Here is a 24,305-nt window from a genome sequence, read left to right as displayed (position 1 = left end):
GGACCTCTTACCTAGTGCACAATTTTTTTTTTAGTTTTTAAAACTTAATAGTACAAATCAAATAAAATCCTTGAGAGAAAAAGTTAAGGAATCTCTTGGATGTTCTATGTGAAGGAATAAGTAACAAAGCAAATTCACTCATGGTGGCCTTAATTAGAGCAAGTGGTCCACATGTTTATATAATTAAGCACTGTAATTAAACAGTAGCCCACATTGTGTGATGTGATTGCTCAAACAGCTACTTGGTTAATTGGTTTTAAGATGAGAGGAAGCCTTGAAAAATTATTATTATTAGCACACAAATTTGAAATTTCCATTTTGGGTAGTTTTGAAGAGAACGAGAAGAACTAATAATTTCTGGGTTCTAGTGTATTCGGAGAGTTTTTCTCTTTGGCCATCTTCCTTTTATGCATAAAATTGGGTAGGTTCCTTCTTTTGCTTTTTTTTTTTTTTTTTTTTCCTCGACTTTATTTTTCGTTATAGATTATGTAACTTTTTTTTTTCCTTTTTTTAGTCAAAGGTTAGCAGTGGGCCAGTGACTAAGTTGGTTGAATGGGAATAGGGCATTTGGGCAATTGGGCTACGTTTGGATCTTAATTCAGCCAAGCCGAAAGGCTTTATGGAGCAAATAGAGGCGCTAGTTTTTTATAAATTCCATAGTTAGGAAATAGGAGATTTGAATATTACACTTTAAATATGAAAAAGAAAAGAGAGAAGAACTCAAACTCCTTAAGTTCTGGGCCAAAGCTCTTGCTACATAAAACATCCACCACTGTTAATTTATTTTATTTTATTATTTTTGTTTTTTGAGTTCGTATTTTCTATCATTTTCAAATTCTAAGAAAAACATAATGCATGTTAGAATTATCATTAAATAATTAAATTAGTTATAGTTTAATCTTTTGGAACAATTAGTAATTTATCAATACCTAATGCAAGAATCCTTTAGTAATGTTAAGAGACACAATCTTTTATAACTTTTTTCTTTAATAAGATTTGTTGTGATTTGAGTAACATCATTTGTATCTAAGTCTACCACGGCACCAATTTTATTATGAATCAAACCACACTTAGCCATATCAGCAACTGTAAATACTTTTGTGAAAAATAGTGGTCCTATGGCTATTCTTATCCACACTGGGCTCTCAATCTTTCACTATAAAAAGTGAACCAAAAAAAAAAACTATTTGCCCAATTATTTTTTCATCTTCAATGAAAATATATTGGCCATTGCGTGCTGCAACTAAATTTTGAAACGTCGCTATGACGAAAGAAAAGAAAACAAAGTAAAAAACATGGAACCATGACATTGATGAATGATGAGAACTGAGAGGACAAAGATTTATGGTCTTGTCACTTGTGTCTGGACTCTGGAGAAAGCTCTGCACAAGTCCATCGCAGGATCCAATAAAATAAGCACAGGCCCAAATCGTAATCAGATCCCCCCAAGTACTAAAAAGACAACCATCAGGCCCACATGCTTTTGGTAAACAACCATCTGGAAGAATTGCACTCTGAGGACAGAATCACATACTTCTGACATGATTGATGGGCATCACTTTAATTAAAAGCATACCTTCCCCCCTTCCTCTTCTTATACCCTTTTTCATATCTGTGTGCTGTCTGTTGTCTGTTAATGCTTTTCTCTTGAAACAAGGGAAATACAAAATAACTAATACATTTTTAAAATAAAGACTTTAAGCAAGAAAATAAGAAGTGAATTTTAATTAGTTTAATTGATAAAATTTTTTATTTTAAAAAATAAATGTAGAGTTCAAATCTACCAACATTAAAAATTAATTGATATTTTTGATGTGATAATAAAGATAAATTATCATGAAGTGAACACTATATATTGAATTTCTATCTTAATACAATAAAAGGAAGGCATGTGTCTTTTATAATACTTGAAATATTCTTTTCTTAAAAAATATATTAAGAAATCTAGAGTTTAAACCTCTCCCACACCAAAATTTGATTGGAGCATTTGGCTTGATGATAAAGATTAATCATCAAATTCTTCCCACCCTAATTATGAATTAACAAACAAAAAAAATTAAAAAATAAAAGGTTTATTAAGAAAATAGTATTTTAATTATTATAAAAGGCATATGCCATGTACTCGTTCCTTTTTTTTCTTTGGATAGATAACATAGAAATTCAACTTATGATGTCCTTCATGATGATTAATCTTTATCATCAAGTCAAATGCCCCAATCAAATTTTGGTGTAAGAAGGGTTTAAACTCTAGATCTCTTAATAGGTTTTAAAAAAAAAGAATATTTCAATTATAATAAAAGACATATGCCATATATACTCCTTCCTTTTTGTTGTTTTAAAATATAAATTTAACTTATGGTGTTCACTCCATGATAATTTTTCTTTATTATCAGGCTAAAAACATTAATTGATTTTTAGTGTATGAGAGTTTAAACTCTAAATCTCTTATTCAAAAGACAAAAATTTTTATCAGTTAAGCTAGCTAAAATCCATTTCTTATCCTCTTACTTTTAGTCTTTATTTTAAAAATGTATCCCTATCCCCCCCCCCCCCCCCACCCCAAAAAAAAAAAAAAAAACTATTATTGTTATTGATTTAGATATATCAACTAGGGTCATTACTTATACTACCCATACATAGTTTGCTAGTGGGTAGGGCAGCAGGCAGCAAATTGCACTCGAGGTCCCTTGGTAGGCAAGCCGTAAGTTTCCCAAGGTGTAGTCCAACCTATGAGTATGCATGCCGAGTCATGACTCGATGGGCTAAGGGGTCCATTTTCAGTTTCATTCTTGAAGGTGTAAAACAAAGGAAACAGATCCTCCTAACTGGATGTTGCTCTTCCTCCTTCTTGACTAAACCTTGGTCAACAAGTTAACTCATATAATTAGTTATTGACCAAAATGAACCACAACATAGTTAACCCATATCAGTCATATTAGCAGTAAGACTGTTGCATGCATGTGCATTTTGATACCAACCTAATTTGATATGCATGACTGATCGATGCCGACGCATGTGTTTCTTTTTTTAAAAGTAGTAAGACTTCTTCACTAATCTATCTGTATGGCTGTATCTATGTGCGTGTGGATATAAAAGATAACAATAATAACTTTATAAGAAGTTAAAGCTATCTCATTGATTACCCAAAAAAAAAAAAAGTCATCACATTAACCATTTTTTTTAAGACTTTTAACCTATGACATTTGCTTCTAATGGTTACTCATTTGTCTCTTTATTATCAGACTAGTAGACGAGAATTAAATCCCAAATCTCTTATTCAAACATAAAAAACTTTACCAATTAAGTTAACTGGAATTCACGTTAACCAACTTAATTTTATAAAATGTTTATAATATTAAATAAAAATACAAATGTTTATAAAAGTCTATACATAAAGGTACAATCCAAAATTTTGCCAGTACAGTCCAAACTAGCTAAAATTATGTCAAAATGATCAATACAATTAACCTGAATTTTTTTTTTTTTGGAGATGAAATAAATAGATTGGTTGTACCAATTGATGTGTAACGGCCATTCCAGAATAAATGAAATAGATATCAAAACTTTGAATAAATTATTCAAATTAGATTTTATTTGCACTCTAATTTTTGGGTGTCATTCTAATTAGATTTCATATACTCTAATTTTATGAAAAGTGTCCCTTCACTTTAAAATTACTTACACTCCATTTAGAACTACTTCCATTCAATTTGAAACTAAATTAGTCCAATTTTTCTTATCAAAACTTATCATTAAATTTGAATGAAAATTTATACTATGTTCCAAAAATTGGTTGTTTATTTTCAATATTTTCATAATAAATAATTTTCCATAACTTATTTGATAAATATAAACATTAAATAAATTCATTACATCACAATAACAAAAATTACATTAAGAAATAACTAACTACCTTGCCTTCCTCTACCCTAAAATAGAGTAATAAAAAATACAAACAATTTGTATACTTTATCAAATAATGTACTCGATCACAAAGGTTTTTTTTTTCAAGAGTTGACAAAAATTTTAAAAACCAGCCTAGGTAGTATTCAACTTAGATAAAAAGAAATTTTAGTTATACCTAGTGTGACTTTAAGCAATGTTACACCACCCAATAACTTAGGGCTATTCACAAGTTGATCCGGATCAGTTTTGGACTCGACTCAACCAAGTCGGGTGGTAGACCGGAGGACCCATCGCCGACTGAGAGGATGAATAGGTCGAATTGAGCTAGATTGGCCACAAGTTGAGTTAGATTTGGTCAAAACCAAGATCTAAATAATCATAGCACTTTTTATTCATGATCTACACCAGATCTAAAAAACCGGCATTTCTTTGATGGAATCTCACAATCTACACTAGATTTGTAGGAGATCTCAGCTGGATTAGCTAAGATCTCCTCAGATCTGAAAAAGTAAGGGTCATCGTTGATGGTGGAGAGGAGATCGGAAAGGAGATCAAAGTAGAGGAATCTAGGATCATTGGGTGGGTCAGGTTATTCGGTTTCTTAGACTGCTAAAACAAAAATTGAATCGATCTTGTCAGTTTTTGTGTCCAATGACCTACAGTCGACCGACCCACTGCTTGCGTCGGGTAGTTTTCGGGTCGAATGTCATCAGATCGTGCGGTTTGGTCGGCTTGGACGGGTGGTGGATAGCCCTACAATTACTTATTATAAAATTTATATTTTAAAAATCCCACCATTAATTACATGTTCTATGTGTTCTTAACATTCATATCAATATTTATGTCAATTGAATATTATTTACTATTCGATCCATAAACTCATCTTTTATGCATTATTTTAAACTACAAAAATTTGAATTTAAACAATTGGTCGATGACATGGTTATTAATCTTTAATCAACTTGAAATTTTGCAAGTATGAAGAATATATGAAGATAATGTAATATAATGGTGGTGGATTTGTCAAATTCACACCCAATTAAAAAATATTGAGTAGTGTAACATTGCTTAAAGTTACACCAAGTGTAGCTTCAAATAATATTACATCACTTAATATTTTTTAATTGGATGCGAATTTTGATAAATTCACTGTTGGATTATCTTATCTTCTTATATTCTTCATACTTGCAAAATTTCAAGATGATCAAAGATCAACAGTCATATTATCAATCAATTATTTAAATTCAAGTTTATATTGTTTAAAATAATACATAAAAAGATGAGTTTATGAATTAAATAGTAAATAACATCTAATTAACATGAAAATTGACATGCATATTAAGAACATATAAAACATATAATCTAACAATAGGATTCTACAAAATATGAATTCAATAATAAGTTATTAAGTAGTGTAATATTGCTTAAAGTTATACCATGTACAACTTGATCCTAACCTCTCTCTCTCTCTCTCTCTCTCTCTCTCTCTCTCTCTCTCTCTATATATATATATATATATATATATGATTTTGGCCACAGATGTATTAATGTACCAAATCGTGGTTTTTCTTGAATTCTAAATGTTGGTATTTGCCTATATATAACCTTGTAATCTAGTGATTAAGAGGGTGCTTGTGGTCCCCTAAGTAAGAAGTTCCTTAAGCAGCTAAATTCCATTCCACAGCATAACCATAACATTGTGTGATGTGTCTAAATAATTATAGCACTTTCTTTTCACCCTCTACAAGTTTATACAAAATTAAAGCACTTTTTTCTTTCAAGACCATTGCAAGGAAACTTCAGTTTTGTCCTTTTCTTTTCTGGTAGGAAAGTGAGTTTAACGGAAGTGAAATTTATAAAAGTTCCCACCGACTCAACCTGAAACAGAATGTACACCAAACAATTATACGGTTAGATAAGAATATTTTTGGATATTTAAATGACATAATGCTGTGCTGAAATGCACACCTTACCCCTTAATATCATCACAAAAGTTGGCATATAATAACAAAATACTTTTTGTTTTTAATATAATAATAAAATACGTTACATGCAATATTGGGAAAGTATGAATTATGTGCAAAGCAATTTCTTTTAAAAAAAAAACAGAGTAACATAAAAAATTAAATATTAAAAAAAAAAAAAAACTTTATCTTTCATAATTCCAATACTCATGCTTATATAGCAAACTAAGGCAAGGAAGCATTATGTATCAAGCTTTTATCATCAATGGCTAATAAGCACACGAAAAACCCATGTGCTTTTCCTTTTGCTTTCACTCTGGTTGTGGTTTTCTTTACGTGTGTTTTGTTTGTGAATGGTTCTGAAAGTGAGTATGTATCGGCTGTGGGTGATCCTGGAATGAGAAGGGATGGCCTAAGGTTGGCGATAGAGTCATGGAACCAATGCAATGAAGTTGGTGAAGAAGCTCCTCACATGGGCAGTCCAAGGGCTGCTGATTGTTTTGACATATACACGGCTTCTCCACCGGCAAAAGGTAAGCTTGGCCTTGTTCTGTTTTTGTTTTTCCCTCTTCATCTCCTTCTGGATGAAACACAATTGTCTAATCTATTTTTCTTTATTTCCAACACAGTAAAAGTTCATGGTTTTTTTTTTCTCTTTTCTTTTCTTTTCATTTTTCTTTGTTGGTCTATGAAGAAAAAAGTGTCTTTCCTATCTTATTTTTATTTCTGTAATAGTGTACACTTACATTGGTAATGTATAGTTTCATATTCATTTCTTTATGTCTTGGCCAATGGCTCTTTTTTATTATTCTTCTTAGTGTAAAAAGTTATGTTGTGTTAAGATTTTATTATGATAGCATCAATAAAATACTGGTTGATTATTGCTGGTACTAGTTTTGCACCTGGGCTTTCTGATTTTTGTGTTCGAGATAATTTTAGACTAACCATATTCAGTTGAAATTCACCTTTTTTTTTTTCCAAACCCAGAAGATGCAATTATTTATAAATTATATATAGTCGAGATTTTTAGTTAATTTTTGTTTATCCCTGCAGAACAAAACTGCTCCCTCTGCAATTTGATACCCTATATATTGGTCCACAGAGTCACGGATAAAGACAACAATCTAGGGGTTGGAGACCCTTTTCTTGGAGTGGATCCAAATGCCCTTTCCAATGTAGACGTTTACGCTGCTGAGAAAGAACTCTATTTGGGATCTAAATGTGAGGTTGAAGACACCCCAAAACCATGGCAGTTTTGGATGATCATGCTAAAGAGTGGCAACATGGACACTTTTGCTGCCAAATGCCCCAAGAATGGCCATAAAGTTGGCCCTTTCGGCCCTGATAAAGGGTTCCCTTGCTTTGGAAAAGGGTGCATGAACCAACCGACCATTTATCATGACTATACCACATTGCAAGGTCTTAATATGAATACTCTTAAGGGAAGGTTTTACGGGTCATGGGACTTGGATGCAGATTTGAGTAAAGGTTTGGTGGGGAATATATCTTACCATTCAGTAACTTGGGAGAAGGAACTTGGAAAGGGAAGTAGTTGGGTTTTCCATAATGTCTTGAGGACTTCAACAAAGTATCCTTGGTTGATGCTTTACTTGAGATCGGATGCCACTCATGGATTATCTGGTGGGTACCATTATCCTACCAGAGGAATGTCTAAAATTGTAAGTAACTCTTTCTTTAACTTCTAGACAATCTAATCAATTGGAGTGTCCCCTTTCAATTACTCATTGCTAGGTAGGTTATTAATTATTTCAGTTCTGTTACTATGTTCCATCGAGCTCTTAGGTCATTCTTTGAATGATGATTAGTTAATTACTAAGTTTTGTGATTAGCAGAAAAGTTGAAAATATGGCATGCCCAAGAATTAATATGGTTTACCTAAAGTTGGTAGGAATATAAGTTTGACTAATAGACGTCTTGTGTAGGTCTTTTCAAAAACTCTTCTATATCATGCCCCTCTGTCAGCTTTCTTTGAAAGCGAAACATTAATGCGGATGTGTGTTTGGTTAATGTGAAATAGGATCCTCTTTGTTGAATATAAGGTAAAAGAAAGGAGAGGGACGGAATGTGTATTATATTTTCTTTGTTGATCAAGTACAAGAGACTGCCTTTATAGATGCAAAATATGTGTGCAAGACAAGTAAAGTACGTAGGAGCCTAAGCCCGTTGGGCCTATACATACACTAACATTTTCTATTTCATTTGAAATAGAGATAATCCATTACATAGTTAAGATTTGATAATATATAAAATGTCACGTTATTTAAATAACATAAAATTAGATTTACTTTTAAATATATAACATTTAATCTAAGTTCATAAAATATATTTATTAACTATGCAGATTCCGGAATCACCTAATTTTAAGGTGAGGTTCACCTTAAATGTGATTAAAGGTGGTGGTCCAAGTAGCCAATTCTACCTATTAGACATTGGAAGTTGTTGGAAGAACAATGGCAAGCCATGTGATGGTGATGTGACTTCAGATGTCACTCGATACAGTGAAATGATCATAAATCCAAATGCAAGCGCATGGTGCCAAGCAAACAACCTCAATGCATGCCCACCTTACCACACATTCCCTAATGGGACACGCATTCATCGAAATGATAGTACCAACTTTCCTTATGCAGCTTATCACTTGCATTGCTCACCAGGAAATGCAGAGCATCTTGAGGCACCTTACAGTTTATGTGATCCATATAGCAATCCTCAACCTCAAGAGATATTGCAGATTTTGCCACACCCAGTTTGGGGTGAGTATGGGTACCCTACAAAGCAAGGGGAGGGTTGGATTGGGGATCCAAGGACATGGGAACTTGATGTTGGGAGGTTGTCACAATCACTTTTCTTTTACCAGGTTTGATTTTCTCCTTGTTCATCCATTTGTTTTGTTTTTTTTTTGTTTTTTGTTTTTAAATTCTTTTTTCATTTATGAACTTTGTAGTTTTTTCAATAGTTTAGAGATAAAAATAGTGGTTAAAAAAAGAATTTTTTCAATAGTTTAGGGATGAAATTTTTTTTTAAAAAAGTTTTATGACATAAATAAAACATTTTATTAGTTTAGGACGAAGAGAAACTTTTCAATTGTTTAGGGATGAAAAAATAAAATTTTAAATTTTAGGAATGTGAAACAACTTTTAGTAAAATTTAAAAGCTAAAATAGTATTTTACCTCTTTTTTTTACAAGGGAATGAAGAAATTACTTTAGAGCAATTACAAAATAAAAATTTGTATAACTTGTAATTTTTTTTCTCCTATGCAAATTCATTTAGGTAGATAGAAATGCACATTAATGAATTGGCTCCAAAAGTTTTCCTAATGTTCTGAGTGCTACTAGCTAGATTGTTATCATATATATATAGAAGAGATTGTTATCAAATATTAATTGGTGCAATTGCTTTTGGAGGAAACAGAGGTGAAGAACAGAACAGAATAATAGTAGAATGTCATACATTCTTCATATGGTTATGATTCTTGAGGATTAAATGCTAACCATAGTTATAAAAACTTCATTTGCAGGATCCTGGTACTCCTCCAGCTAGGAGGCAATGGATGTCTGTTGATTTGGGAACTGAAATATTTAAAGACCCAGATCAAGTTGCTGAATGGACTGTTAGTGACTTCGACATCCTTGTACCTAAGAGATAAAGGTATTGAAGCAAAACAATGAGACAATGAAGATTATTAGAGACTTGAATAGACTTTACCCGAAGGGTAGAATTTATAGAAGGCTCTGCAAAAATCTTTTGAATTGTCATTTTTCTGGCAAGTCATATCTTCTTTTTCAATTGGAAGGAGCTATGGCAAATCCAGTAGAAATAATTTTGTCTTGCCTTTAGCAATGGACCTTCTTTGTACTTGATTTTAATTTTGAGCATTGATTTGATCATAGGCTACGTTAATTAAGCCTTTGATTTCATGATTAAACTTTCTTCCTAAGAGCTTATGGCTCCATCTTGCGTCAACAAAGAGGCCTTTTTTCTCATATGAAAGGTGATTCCTTCGTATCGATGGTTACTGCGTCAACTACACTATGTCGATTACCGAGCTAAGTACCAAATAACAACTAAATTGATGGAGTTAATTTCTCAAGTTAACTGGGCTAATGTGAGATATTATTCCAGCAAAAAGTAAAGATTACAACCTGAATCCTGATATGATTAAACTATTGATGCTATTAACTTTCAAAATAATATTTTTAAGTTAGAGAAAAAAAAATTAGTTCTTTATGATGCATAATTACTATTAAATTTTTTTTGTATAACATCTCTTTTTAAATTTGTAATATGTAGAGTTAGGTTTTTTTTTTTTTTTTTTTTATTATTATTATTATATATTAAAGGGAATGTTAGTAAAATACTAAAATTCCAGGTTTTTTTGGACCATATCTCACATTCTAATTTTATCCATACTTTATTTTAAAATAAAATAACATTTATCTAATGAAATCAAATAGAATTAATACTTTTAAAAATAATAGAACAAAACCTAAAACAAACATAGCATTTGCTCCTTCTTTTGACTCTTCTTTTACTTAAAAAATAATAATAATAATAATAATCTAGAACTAGAACACTACACTACTAGCCTAGTACAGTAAGTGAACTCTACAAGGCTACAAAGGGAGATAAAGGGAGATTTTCATATTAGGAAATAAAAAATCTAGGTACATATATCTTGTCATTACTTGCACACATGTTAAATGGTGACTGGATTACTTTTTACCAAATACCAATGGTGAATTCATGTGTGAGTAATGTAATCGGATCACAAGTTAACATATGTGCAAGTTATGATAAAGTTTGTGGTATAGAAAATTGCCTCAAATTTCATTACTTTGTTAAAATAAAAAGGCAACATAACCAATATTAAACAATAAATACTTAACACTCCATAGGTAGGAATTGAGTATGAAGAAGAGAAAAATGAAAATCACTCCACAAGCTGATACCATTTACAGTAACATAGAGAAAATTTGTAAAAGAAAAAAAAATTGCTTTACTTGTGCAATGAGTTGCCGTGAGGGTTGCAACTTGCAAGGAGAAAATATTTCTAGTAATTAATTTCAAATTTGGATTTTTTTTTTTTTTTTTGGTGAGAGAAATAGAGACAGAGAGCTTCTTCGATTTTTTTTAGTACGTAGGACTCATAGATTAGAGTTTAAAACTCATACAAATATGAAAGAGAGAGTCTGACAAAGTGCACACGATAGAGATTTTTATCTACAGCCTAAATTTCGGGGCTTAGTTTTTTTTTTTTTTTTTTTTTTTTTTTTTTTTAAGTGAGAAAAAGGGCCTAGTTACTACTTCTACAAGGTAATTAATAGCCCCAAATTTTCATCTACCATTTTAAATATTTTACTGAGTAATATTTGGAATTTAACCCAAAAAAAAAAAGATTTTGTTGAGTAATAATTGGGGTTTTCTTTCATTTGAGGACTTCTTCATTACTTTCTCAATTAGTTCCATTATAGGCGTTTTTTTTCCTCTTTGGACTGCCGACTTGCAAAGGTAGACGGTAGACCAAGCTATTGGATATTGGAATATGCAATTTTCAACCCCATCATTGCTGCCAAACCAGATTTAATGTGTGGCCTAACATTCTTGTGGAAAAGAATATTAGACTTGACTCTTGAGGTGCGTAATTTATTTTTTCCCTGACCGAGCTGCTTAAGTTTTGAACTTTTAAAGCACTCATGACTCTTGAACAAGAACCAATTAGAAATACAAGAATTGAACAATTCATTTTCGAATCTCGACCCGCCATGCCCAGAATCCTATTATTACCATATCCTTCATACCAAATACATACCCAACCCAAATCTACTTAAACAGCTCAAACAAAACTACAAACCCAATAACTTCAACTCAAATAGCCCAACCAAGTCATAGACCCACGTAGCACCCTGGACTCAAGCCCATGCCCAACTTCTTGACCCATCCATGTCCAAAACCCATCTCCTTAAACCCATGCCTAAACTTAGCAAAACATCTCATTTGGTTATGAAATTTGACAACTTGTTTTATAAAATAACTAACATTGCATTTTACAAATAACAAAATGGAAATCACAAGCAGTGGCATAAATAAAAACCATAGTGTACAAACCTTATTTGGTTATTTCATTCCTCAATTATGATGCGTACCATTTTACATGTGCCTCATCCCAATAATAAATTTATTGAACTATGCTCATAAACCCTCAAATCTATCTATTATTTATTGTATTAACTTTGCTTTTAATTTTACTTTTATTCATAATTTTATTTTTTATTTTATCATTCAATCTTTCTTCACCTCTACTTTTATCAAACTCTCAATTTCAAAAAATATGCAGAAATCTTCATTTTATTTCTTGTCCTCTCAAAAGAACGTTTGACTCTTTTGTTCTCTTGGAAACAAGTTATATACCTTTTTACTAAAAGTTTTTTTTTTCTTTAAAAGTACAAGCTAAAAGATAAATAAAATAAGTAGATTGAAACTTTTTTTTTTTTTTTTTTTGAGAAACAAACACAAACACAAGGGTGAGGGAAAAAAATTACTTTCCCTAACTTCTTGACCCCAAAAAAAAAATTATAGTGAACCAGCTTATAATTATTTCCTCATTCTCAAAAAAAAAAGAGCTTGTTATTATTTCCCAAAAATACAGAAGATAACAAAAATAATGAAAAAAATTAGCATTGTACTGTGAAGCGTGCACTGTTGCTGTTACATTTGCAGTGTACTGTTGCCCTGCTGCGTCAAACAAAAAAACATCTGGGGAGAGAATATCAGAAGTCTACAGACCATTCTACGCCATTGGCTTGATAATGGGTTGGGTTCTGTTTAGGCTAGTTATGTAGGTTAGGTTTTGTTTGAAATAATTGCTCCTTGACTTCTTTTTTAGGCCCACGAACTAATTTGAATCACATGCTATTTTTGTGACAGTGATTAAAGCCCAAATATTGGTTCTAAATAACTAATAAATCTAATTCCGAATAACTATTTAGAGATACTTCTAGTAAAAAATTAATTTCATTATCGCATTATTTCTATTATTTCTCAATTTAGTTTTAGGCTACCATGCTAAAACATTTACTACTCACTTGATTTGATGAAATAAATTTGATCAATTTAGTGCTTATTGAATAATTAAGTAAACGTTACATAGCCTTTACTAACTTAGTAGAGACCGATGGATAATCCTAACATGTGTGGATGCCTTACACCTTCTCACAATGGAATCTAATAAGTCATACACAATTCTGTTGGAGGGTTGGGGTTAAGAACAAAATTTATTGAGGTGAATGAGGTTTATAGGGAGATGAGAGATGAAGGGTTTGAACTTGATGTCGTGACATATGGTATAATTATCAATGCACATTGTAAGGCAAGGAAATATGATGAAGCACTTGAGTTATTCCGTCAAATGGAAGCAAAGAATTGTAAGCCAACTCCACAATCTATTAAAATTGTTCTCATTAGATCACTCACTAGTGATTCTCTCAGCACACTCAAAGATCAAACTTTCCTCCAAAATTCAAAACCTCACATTGAAACTCAACATGGGTCTTTGCCAAAATATTATCTTGGTTTTTACAGACATGATGGTGTAGGCCAAGTGTTTGATGTAATAAATGACAAGGTCCCAGATGTTATTTTAAGCAATAGAGTCCATGAAGACATTGAAAAAGTTTGTAAATTACTAACAATAGGCTCTAATTCTTCTATAGAGTCTATTCTTGATGGTGCTAAGTTTGAAGTATAATGCTTTGATTGAGGCTTTGGGTAAGATCAAACAGTTCAAGGTGGTTTGGAATTTAGTTAGTTATATGAAGCATAAAGGGTTGTTGAGTAAAGAGACGTTTGCATTGATTTCACAGAAACATGCTAAAGCATGGAAGGTTAAAGAAGCTGCAGATGCCTTTGAGAAGATAGAGAAGTTTGGAATGAAGTTGGAAGTATCAGATCATAATAGATTGATTGATACTTTGAGCAAATCAAGAAATGTGGAGAAAGCACAAGAGATGTTTGATACAGTGAAGAAGAGAAGGTTTGTACCAGATATTAAGTCATACACAATTCTGTAGGAGGGTTGGGGTCAAGAACAAAATTTAATATTTAAGGTTTGTATCGAATATGTACTTACACTAGTTTAATATTTAAAAGAAGTTAAACATATTCAGGATTGTACACCAACATCTATTTAGATTCAAAATTGAAAAAAGAAAGAAGGAATCAAATCCAAAGAGTTGAGGGAATTACCTCTGAGAGAAGCAAACACCTAAAGAAAGAAACCACTGAGAGAGATGTTGGAAATGGAGACGATACCTGAGAGAGTGTTAGGGGTTCATGAGAGAGTTATGAAATTAGTAACCCTAGAGAGCTTAGGAAATGGAGATAATACCTCTGAGAGTGTGCAAACACCCAGAGAGAGAAACCATTGAGAGAGATTAGAGGGAATGTTGGAAGTAGAGATGATACCTGTGAGAGTGTTAGGGGTTCATGAGAGTGTTATGGAATTAGTAACCCTAGAGAGCTTAGGAAATGGAGACTATACTTGCGAGAGAGCCAAAACCGAGAGAGAGAAATTGTACAGAAATTAGTGAGCTGAAATTTTCAACCACCACAGTTCTATGTTTACAGCTGAAATTTTAACATTTTTGGTAAATTTTTAGCTATAAAATAATGGGTATATGTAGAAAGTGGAAACTTTATTTGTTTAATAAATATATTCAAATACTTTGCTACTACCTTAAAAAAGGTACTTTTGTTAGCAATAAAATTTACAATAATAAATAACTTTTTAGTAATCAAAATTGCAGTCAAAATTTACAAAGATTCTAATAATTATATAATATTAAAAAAACTTTTATTGCAACGAAAAAAATTGTTGCAATAACATCAAAGTCATTGCAATAGTTTATGCAAAGTGTTGCAATAAAATTTGAGGTAATAGGTTTTTATTACAAAAAATCTTGTTGCAATAAACTTTAAATATTGTAATGACAATTTTGATGCAATATTATATTTGCTATTGCAATAAACAATTTACTACTTCGAATATTTTGTAGCAATAGACTATTATTTCACAAATTTTATTGCAATAGATTGCAAATAATTGACAAAAATAATTTTGGTCAAGTTATTGCAACGATAATTTTTAGTTATAAAATAATGGGTATATGTAGAAAGTGGAAAATTTATTTTGTTTAATAAATATATTCAAATGCTTTGCTACTACCTTAAAAAAAAAAAGGTTCTTTTGTTAGCAATAAAATTTGCAATAATAAATAACTTTTTAGTAATCGAAATTGCAGTCAAAATGTATCAAGATTCTAATAATTATGTAATATTAAAGATTTATCACATGTCACTGCCAAAAAAAAAAAAAAAAAAAGTTTATTGCAACGAAAAAATCGTTGCAATAACATTAAAGTCATTGCAATAGTTTATGCAAAGTGTTGCAATAAAAATTGAGGTAATAGTTTTGTGCTACGAAAAATCTTGCTGCAATAAACTTTAAATATTGTAATGATAATTTTGATGCAATATTATATTTGCTATTGCAATAAACAATCTACTACTTCGAATATTTCGTAGCAATAGATTATTTCACAAATTTTACTGTAATAGATTGCAAATAGTTGACAAAAATAATTTTGGTCAAGTTATTGCAACGATATATTTATCGTAATAGATAAATGTTTCAATGTTCCAAAATGTAAAACTCCAATACTAGGTATCCCTAAATTTGCTGTCGACCTGAAATCATTGCTGTAATGGATAGACTCATCAAAAATGTGATATCCACGATCCAAGAAAATTCCCATATGAAGCTTCCTAACCATTCCTTCAGGCCCCACAAGCTATACCAATCACTAAAAATAGGTGCATCATCCTCCTGCTTCTGTACATTTTCCAGGGGAACTGTGCACCTTCCGATAATTACACTTCTCTCCTTCAAAGGGCTCAACCACAACAAATAGGATTAGCTCATCCCACTTAGGATTCACATTATTTAACATCTTAGTTTTCTTGGCCACATCTCCAAGTGTGGCATCCTCATAAATTTTCGCCCTATTCTCAATGCTACCTCTAAGCACTACTTCATTCACACTAACTCTAAGTTAACAAAGAACTGGTAAATGGTATTGTTTTGAATGGGTAAAAGGAATGCAACACGTATCAACAACTAAATTCGAATGCCAAGAATTAGCAAATTCCCATCGGCTTGAGTCCCCATCCAGTAGGTTAGATTAACCTCCATATTTATGTTCCTATTATTTCTATCCTTTAATGCATACCAATAGGGTGCATATGAAATACCAATTGAATCATGTCAAAGAGCATTGGAGATCAGCAAAGAAACTTTGCCAATGGTGATGACAGCCTATCCTTTAGAAGTATCTCAACTTCTTCATCACTGTTAACCTGTTCTTCCTTGAAAGTAAAAGTTTCATTACAATCTAAGCTTGACTTGAGATATTTGGTGGCAATCTTGTATCTCCTAATCTTCACTACCACATAAAGAATTCCTATACTTTACCAAACAAAAAAAAAAAAAAAAACATAGAGATGGCATTGTTGAAGTTTGCTGAGAATTTTAGATAACTGCTCTTATTTGAAGTTTTCTGAGTACATGAGAAGAGGTGCTTCAATCGCCCCATTCTCATTGTTACCTTTAAGTACTACTTCATTCACACTAACTCTAAGATAACAAAGAAGTAGTGAATCATGTTGTTTTGAACGGGTAAAAGGAATGCAACACATATCAATAGCTGAATTCGAATGCCAAGAACTAGTAAATGCTGCATTGGCTTGAGTCTCCACCTAGTAGGTTAGATTAACCTCCATATTTATGTTCCTATTATTTCCATCCTTTAATGCGTACCAATAAGGTGCATATGAAGTACCAACTGAATCATGCCAAAGAACAAAAATTTCATTACAATCTAAGCTTGACTTGAGATATTTGGTGGCAACCTTGTATCTCCTAACCTTCACTACTACATAAGGAATTCATATACTTTACCAAAAGTGTAGGAATTGAGAAAAAAAAAAGAAAAAGAAAAAAAAGAAGAAGAAGAAAAAAGCACATAGATAGCATGGTTGAAGTTTGCTGGAAATTTTAGATAACTGCTTTTATTTGAAGTTTTCTGAAAATGTAAGAAGAGGTGCTTCATTCACCCCATTTTCATTGTTATCTCTAAGCACGACTTCATTCACACTAACTCTAAGATAACAAAGAATTGGTGAATGGTATTGCTTTGAACAGGTAAAAAGAATGCAACACATATCAATAGCTGAATCCGAATGCCAAGAACTAGCAAATTCTACATCGGCTTGAGTCCCTATCCAGTAGGTCAGATTAACCTCCATATTTATGTTCCTATTATTTCTATCCTGTAATGCATACCAATAGGGTGCAGATGAAGTACCAACTGAATCATGTCAAAGAGCATTGGAGATCAGCAAAGAAACTTTGCCAATGGTGATGACAACCCCATCCTTTAGAAGTATCTCAACTTCTTCATCACTGTTAATCTGTTCTTTCTTGAAAGCAAAAGTTTCATTACAATCTAAGCTTGACTTGAGATATTTGGTGGCAACCTTTTATCTCCTAGCCTTCACTATCATATAAGGAATTCCTATACTTTACCAAAAGTATAGGAATTGAGAAAGGAAAAAAGAAAAAAAGAAAAAAACACATAGATGGCGTTGTTGAAATTTGCTGGGATTTTTACATAACTACTCCTATTTGAAGTTTTTTGAGTACGTGACAAAAGGTGATTTATTCATCTTGTAGAAAATATATTTTGTTGGTTGTAGTAGTTAATGGCACCCAATGAACATGATTGGTTGCAGTTTATCCATTATTGCTTATGTCTATTGGAATTTGAAATTTGGATTTAAATTTGAATTCAACCTTTCTTCTATGGTGAGTAAATATGAGTTTGCTTTTGTGTATAGAGAAAAAATTTGTGTGCCTGTAATTAAGGCTTCGTTTGTTTCGAAGTAAAATATTTTACATTGAAAATATTTTTAGTGTAAAATGTTTTCATTTTACAATGTTTTGTTGCATACTTGACAAATGTTATGAAAATCATTTTCAGTGTTTGGAACTTTTGTAATGGATGTGTACTTAATGGCCACATTTTAAGATTAAGTGGCTACCTTTAGGATTAAAAAAGAAAACTTGATAAAAATCTCATTAATTTTTTTTTTTTTTTGACAATTGTTAGTTTTTCCTATACTATTTATTTATTTTGTTTTTTTAGGCATTTGAAACTTCTGTTATGGATGTATACTAATGGGCTACATTTTAGGATTAACAAAACTTGACAACATAAGAAGCTTTCCCATAAATTTTTTTTTAAAATAAAATAGGCTATTTTTTTTTTCTTTTAAAGATTAATAATTTTCAATTTGTAAACTAATCACATATACTAGCCTTTAAGCATTCACGTGAGCCTTTTTTTTTTTTTTTTCTTTTTTGGTAAAGGTTAATGTGGGGATCGTTCGATTAATGGGCCCCTAGGGTTCAGGATGGGGTCAGGACTGTTGGGCCAGCGGCCCATCAGAGATCGTATATCCGTCCGAGGATACCCTGGTCCTCGGCATAACTCGTCCGAGGACGATCGTTTCCGAGGACGATCGAGACGTGGGCTCATTACGATCAGAGCTCCGAATTCAGTCATCACAAAGGGTAGAGCAGCCGACTAAAAGTGAAAGAGATAAGGCAAACAAATATCTGAAGCTACAGCTACCTCTGCATTAATGACCTCTCAACCAACTCTCTGGCCGCATTAATGTGGAGGTGATACCTGAACAGTGGAAAGGCAGCCTTACAGCTGCCCATAGGAAGTTCCAGGAGGTGCCAGATGGGACAGAAAGAAATCCTCCGAACCCAACCTACACGTGTGCGGCAAGGATGAAGCGCAAAGGGAAGTATATAAACTAAAAGAAGAACCGGAAACGGGGGATCGAAAAAAGAAAGGAGAAAAAGAGAAGGACGAAGAAACAGAGAAAAACAAGAGAGAAGAAAGTAAGGAAGGAAAGTGAGAGGATTCACAGAAGAAAAATATTTGTGAGACCGACCTTGTACTTGAAACAGGTTTAAGGGAAATCTTGGAGGGAAGTGTTATAGTTAACCTAGTTCTTTACACTCACGCTCTAAAAATTGTATTGTCTGGGCCTTTTACGTGGGAACCCAATACTATTAGGTTCGTCACCAAATCGTGTCCTTACAATTGGTGCCGTCTGTGGGGAGAGCTTGTGTTAGCTTGCATAACCTCTAATACAACGTTTTCGATGGAAGGAGTGGAACCGCCTCACCCCGCAGCAGGGCTGCATCAGGGTGATGTTAGCCCGCATCAGGCGGAGTCAAGGGGCTCTCAGCGCGGTGGTCCTCGAAAGAGTCTCGAGCGGAGGGAAGTCCAGGAGGGGAGCGTGCATACCACTCATACTACGAGAACCCGTACACGCGGGAAGAGTCACGTGTCCCATGTGAAGTATGATGGGGACCTGCAACGTGAGATTGCGGATTTGAAGAGAGAGTTACGCCATGTACGATGGGAGCGTCCACCCCTTCGCTCCGAACCATCATCCGGGGAGTCGGATGGGGCTAGCTACAGGCGGAGGTCGAGGACCCCGCAGAGTGAGACTTTCTCCTACGAGGAGGAGCGTCATCATAGGCGGAGGCGTAAAAGTCCTACAAGCAGGGGCTTGGGAAATGATGCGATGAACAAAGCACTGAGCCAGATTTCCAGATCACCCTTTACAAAAGGCATTGATGATGCTACTCATCCTCGGCGGTTTAATCAACCTACGTTCTCTCTGTATGATGGCCACTCGGATCCGGTGGAACATGTAAGTTATTACAGCCAGAAGATGGCTATTCATTCCAGGGATGATGCTCTGATGTGCAAGATTTTTCCGTCGAGTTTGGGTCCGACGGCGATGAGATGGTTCAATGGTTTAAGGGCCAATTCTATTGGATCCTTCAAAGCACTGACCCAAGCTTTTGGCGCTCGCTTTATTACGTGCAGCAGAACTCCCTTGCCTCGGGGCTCTTTGTTGACCTTGTCCATGCGAGAGGGCGAAACTCTCAAGGGCTATTCGGATAGGTACTGGGAAATGTTTAATGAGATAGGGGGGAAAAATGACGCTGTGGCTATAACCACCTTCAAGGCAGGTCTCCCAGCTGACCACGACTTGAGGAAATCCTTGACGGGCAAACCTGTCACCAGTGTGCGCCAGTTGATGGATAGAATAGAGAAGTACAAAAGAATAGAGGAGGATCAACTTCAGGGGAAGGGAAAGGCAAAAGCGATACCACAGGAGAGAAGGGATTTCAGGTCGGATCGTTATAATAATAGCCGACCAAGGAGGGATTTCGCTGTGCAGCCAACCTCGGCGGACGCCCAGGTTGTTAATGCGGTGTTTCGGGAGCCTGTCCAGCAGGTATTGGAAAAGATAAAGGATGAGCCATTCTTCAAATAGCCGAACAGGATGGCGGGAGAGCCTACAAAACGCAACCCGAGTTTGTATTGCCATTACCATCAAGACCATGGACACACGACAGACAACTGTAGGAATTTATGGGACCATTTGGAGCAATTGGTCTGAGAAGGGAAATTGAAGCAACTCTTACACCATTCCAGGGGAAGGGGAAGCCAGGCAGGTTCTGAGGTGCGGGGGGATGCTTCATCAAGGCTCCCCCGGGGGACGATTAATGTCATCTTCGCGGCCCCGGGAAGGACCGGTTCCTGCCCCACGAGAGTGTTGTCGGTGTCCCGATTCCCCGCTGAGGATCGCTCTCAAGCATCGAAGAGGGCCAAGAGGCGTGTCCCTTTGATTTTGGGTTTCTCAGACGAGGATTTGATTGGAACTATACAGCCCCACGAGGATGCCTTGGTGGTCACGCTGAGGATTAGCGGTTACGATGTCCGAAGAGTAATGGTTGATCAGGGGAGCGCAGCGGATGTAATGTATCCGGATCTGTACAAGGGGCTAGGTTTGACACAGGAGGATTTAACAACCTATACTTCCCCTCTAGTCAGTTTTGAGGGAAGGTTGGTCATTCCTATGGGACTAATCAGGTTGCCCGTGCAGTCAGGCACGGAGGTGGTGGAGGTGGATTTTATTGTTGTAGATGTTTATTCTCCATATACGGCCATCCTGGGTAGACCTTGGCTTCACACACTTAAAGCGGTTTCGTCCACCCTACATCAGAAAGTGAAGTACCCATCTGGAGACCAAGTCCTGGAGATAGTGGGGAACCAATCGGTCGCTCGACGATGCCAAGTAGCGGCCATTCGGCATCGGCCAGAGGCAGAAACCTCGGCTACTGCCGATAATGATTCATAGCAATTAAAGCCCCCAGCGTCGGGTATAGACGTACTAACGAATGGGGTAGAGTGTGAAGATCTGGAAAAAGTGATCGTCACTGATGATCCAGAAAAATTTTTCCGGGTAGGGGCTAAGCTGCCCCTGCAAGAGAAAGCGAGTTTGCTGGAGTTCCTTCAGGCCAACGTGGACGTTTTTGCATGGGACCTGTATGAAGCCCCAGGAGTAGACCCAAGTTTCATTTGTCACCGGCTCAATGTGAACCCTGCCATTCCCCCTAGGAGACAGACCCCTCGGCGACCGTCAAAGGAGCATGCCAAAGCGGTCAGAAGTGAAGTCATTAAGCTGAAACAGGCTGGGGCTATCAAGGAAGTCTTTTACCCCCAATGGTTGGCCAATACGGTGGTGGTGAAGAAGAAGACGGGGAAATGGCGAGTGTGTGTGGATTTCACGGATCTTAATAAGGCATGCCCCAAGGACCCGTTTCCTATGCCGAAGATTGACCAGCTGGTGGATGCAACTGTGGGCCATCCTAGGATGAGTTTCTTGGATGCCTTTCAGGGGTACCATCAGATTCCGTTAGCCACCGATGATCAAGAAAAGACCGCTTTCGTGACCCCGGTTGGGAACTACCATTACAAGGTGATGCCCTTCGATCTCAAGAACGCTGGGTCAACCTATCAACGTATGATGACTAAAATGTTTGAGCCACTGCTGGGCAGAAGTATTGAAGTTTACATTGATGACATGGTGGTGAAAAGCAAGGTAGTGACCGAGCATGTGAAGGACCTCACTAATATCTTCGGGATATTGAGAGAGCATAGGTTGCGCCTAAACGCCTCGAAGTGTTCCTTTGGTGTAGGCTCCGGGAAGTTCTTGGGGTACATGGTGACCCATAGGGGAATTGAGGTGAACCCAGATCAGATTAGGGCCATTAACGATTTACAAGCGCCTCGAAATCCAAAGGAGGTGCAGAGGTTGACGGGGATGACTGCCGCTTTGAACCGATTTATCTCCAGGTCGGCTGAGAGGTGTCGTCCTTTTTTCCGTCTGTTACATAAATGGAAGGGATTCGAATGGACCGAGGAGTGCGCCGAGGCGTTCCAGCGGCTGAAGGACTATTTATCTAAACCACCTATCATGTCTAGCCCTGAAGTAGACGAGGTGTTGTATGCCTATCTGGCGGTAGCTCCTCACGCCGTCAGTTTCGTCTTGATGCGAGAAGACAAGGGCTTTCAGAAGCCTGTTTATTATGTGAGTAGATCCCTCCATGAAGCCGAGGTGAGATATCTGTCGTTAGAAAAGGCCATACTGGCAGTCGTCCATGCAACACGTAAACTTCCGCATTATTTTCAAGCTCACACTGTAGTTGTCTCGACCCAATTACCCCTCAAATCCATAATTAGAAGTGCTGATTATACCGGCAGAATAGCCAAGTGGGGAACGATTCTGGGTGCTTTTGACATCAAATACATGCCTCGCACCTCTGTGAAGGGTCAAGTTCTTGCCGACCTGGTAGCTGAATTCGCTGAGTGCCCTGAGGAGATTAGTAGGAATCGAGATCACATGGATGAGAAAGCGGTTGGCGCAATATCCGCGTCAGGATGGCCGGAGTGGAAGGTATACATGGATGGGGCTGCCAACCAACGGGGAGCTGGACTGGGATTGGTTCTGATATCCCCTAAAGAAGTCATCATAGAGAAATCATTAAGGCTAGGGTTCTCAGCTACTAACAATGAATCAGAGTACGAAGCTTTGATAATGGGAATGAGCATGGTCCGTAAAATGGGTGGAAAGGCGGTGAAGATGCTCTCGGACTCAAGGCTGGTTGTCGGCCAAGTAACCGGAGAGTTGGAGGCCAGAGACCCAAGGATGCAAGGATACCTGGACCGAGTAAGGCGAATGCGAGCTGAGTTTGAATCTTTTGACGTACTACATATTCCACGAGGGGAGAATACCCATGCTGATTCTTTGGCGACCCTCGCCACTTCCTCAGTACAAAATCTCCCTCGGGTAATTGTCGTCGAAGACTTGTGTACTCCCACCTCACCAGAAAAGGAGGTTCGCCAAATCCGTCAAGTTGGTCCATCGCCAAACTGGATGGACCCTATATTAAAATTTCTCGAAAATGACACATTGCCCGAGGATAAGGTGGAAGCCGAGAAAATACGAAGAAGAGCACCTCAGTACTGGTTATCCGAGGATAAGAAGCTGTACAGACGGTCTTTCTCTGGACCATATTTGCTCTGTGTGCCTCCTGAGACGGCGGAATCAATCCTAGAAGAGTTACATGAGGGCGTTTGTGGGAGCCATACCGGAGGGAGGTCTCTATCATACCGAGCACTAACGCAGGGTTATTGGTGGCCAAATATGCATAGGGAGGTGCAGGAGTATGTTAAGAAATGTGACCAGTGTCAAAGATACGCCCCGAATATTCATCAGCCAGGAGGAGTTCTTAACCCTCTTTCAAGCCCTTGGCCTTTTGCGCAATGGGGACTGGACATTGTCGGCCCTTTTCCAAAAGCTATAGGAAACAAGAGGTACTTGCTCGTCGGCACGGACTACTTCACTAAATGGGTTGAAGCTGAACCCTTGGCGAACATCCGGGATGTGGATGTGAAGAAGTTTGTCTGGAAGAATATTGTTACGCGATTTGGTATTCCACGAGCTCTTGTTTCGGACAATGGGCTCCAGTTCGATAGCAATGCCTTCAGGGATTACTGTTCAGAGCTGGGAATAAGAAACAGGTATTCCACTCCAGCTTATCCGCAAGGCAATGGGCAGGCTGAAGCTGTTAACAAGGTCATTGTCAATGGGTTCAAAAAGAGACTAGACGATGCGAAAGGAAAGTGGGTGGAAGAGCTACCGCATGTGCTTTAGACGTATCGGACAACCCCCCGACGTTCGACGGGAGAAACTCCTTTCTCTATGACCTATGGGGCCGAGGCCGTTATTCCCCTAGAAACAGGATTCCCAACGTTAAGGACCAATGCATTTTCTTCTAGCAATAACGATACAATGTTGAAGCACAATCTAGATCTGATTGAAGAACGAAGGGAGAGCGCAATGGTTCGGCTAGCTTACT

At 36.0% G+C, this 24,305-nt stretch overlaps 2 protein-coding genes across 2 annotated transcripts; both read left to right on the top strand.

The window, feature by feature from the left end:
* The first annotated feature begins 6,068 nt into the window (after positions 1-6,068).
* LOC115988871 lies at positions 6,069-9,900 on the top strand. Its single transcript, XM_031112498.1, has 4 exons — positions 6,069-6,403; positions 6,924-7,549; positions 8,233-8,748; positions 9,411-9,900. Exons 1-4 carry the CDS (start codon positions 6,136-6,138, stop codon positions 9,537-9,539), a joined length of 1,539 nt encoding a protein of 512 aa, XP_030968358.1. The 5' UTR covers positions 6,069-6,135; the 3' UTR covers positions 9,540-9,900.
* A 3,293-nt stretch (positions 9,901-13,193) lies between these two features.
* LOC115990633 (pentatricopeptide repeat-containing protein At1g71060, mitochondrial-like) lies at positions 13,194-13,959 on the top strand. The gene is made up of 2 exons (XM_031114445.1): positions 13,194-13,514; positions 13,603-13,959. Exons 1-2 carry the CDS (start codon positions 13,194-13,196, stop codon positions 13,957-13,959), a joined length of 678 nt encoding a protein of 225 aa, XP_030970305.1.
* The last annotated feature ends 10,346 nt before the right edge of the window (positions 13,960-24,305 follow it).

This window comes from Quercus lobata, chromosome 5 (assembly GCF_001633185.2).
Source record: "Quercus lobata isolate SW786 chromosome 5, ValleyOak3.0 Primary Assembly, whole genome shotgun sequence".
NCBI classification, from domain to species: Eukaryota; Viridiplantae; Streptophyta; class Magnoliopsida; order Fagales; family Fagaceae; genus Quercus; species Quercus lobata.
The sequence above is the reverse complement of the archived record's forward strand: the minus strand, read 5'-3'. Positions and strand labels throughout refer to the sequence as shown.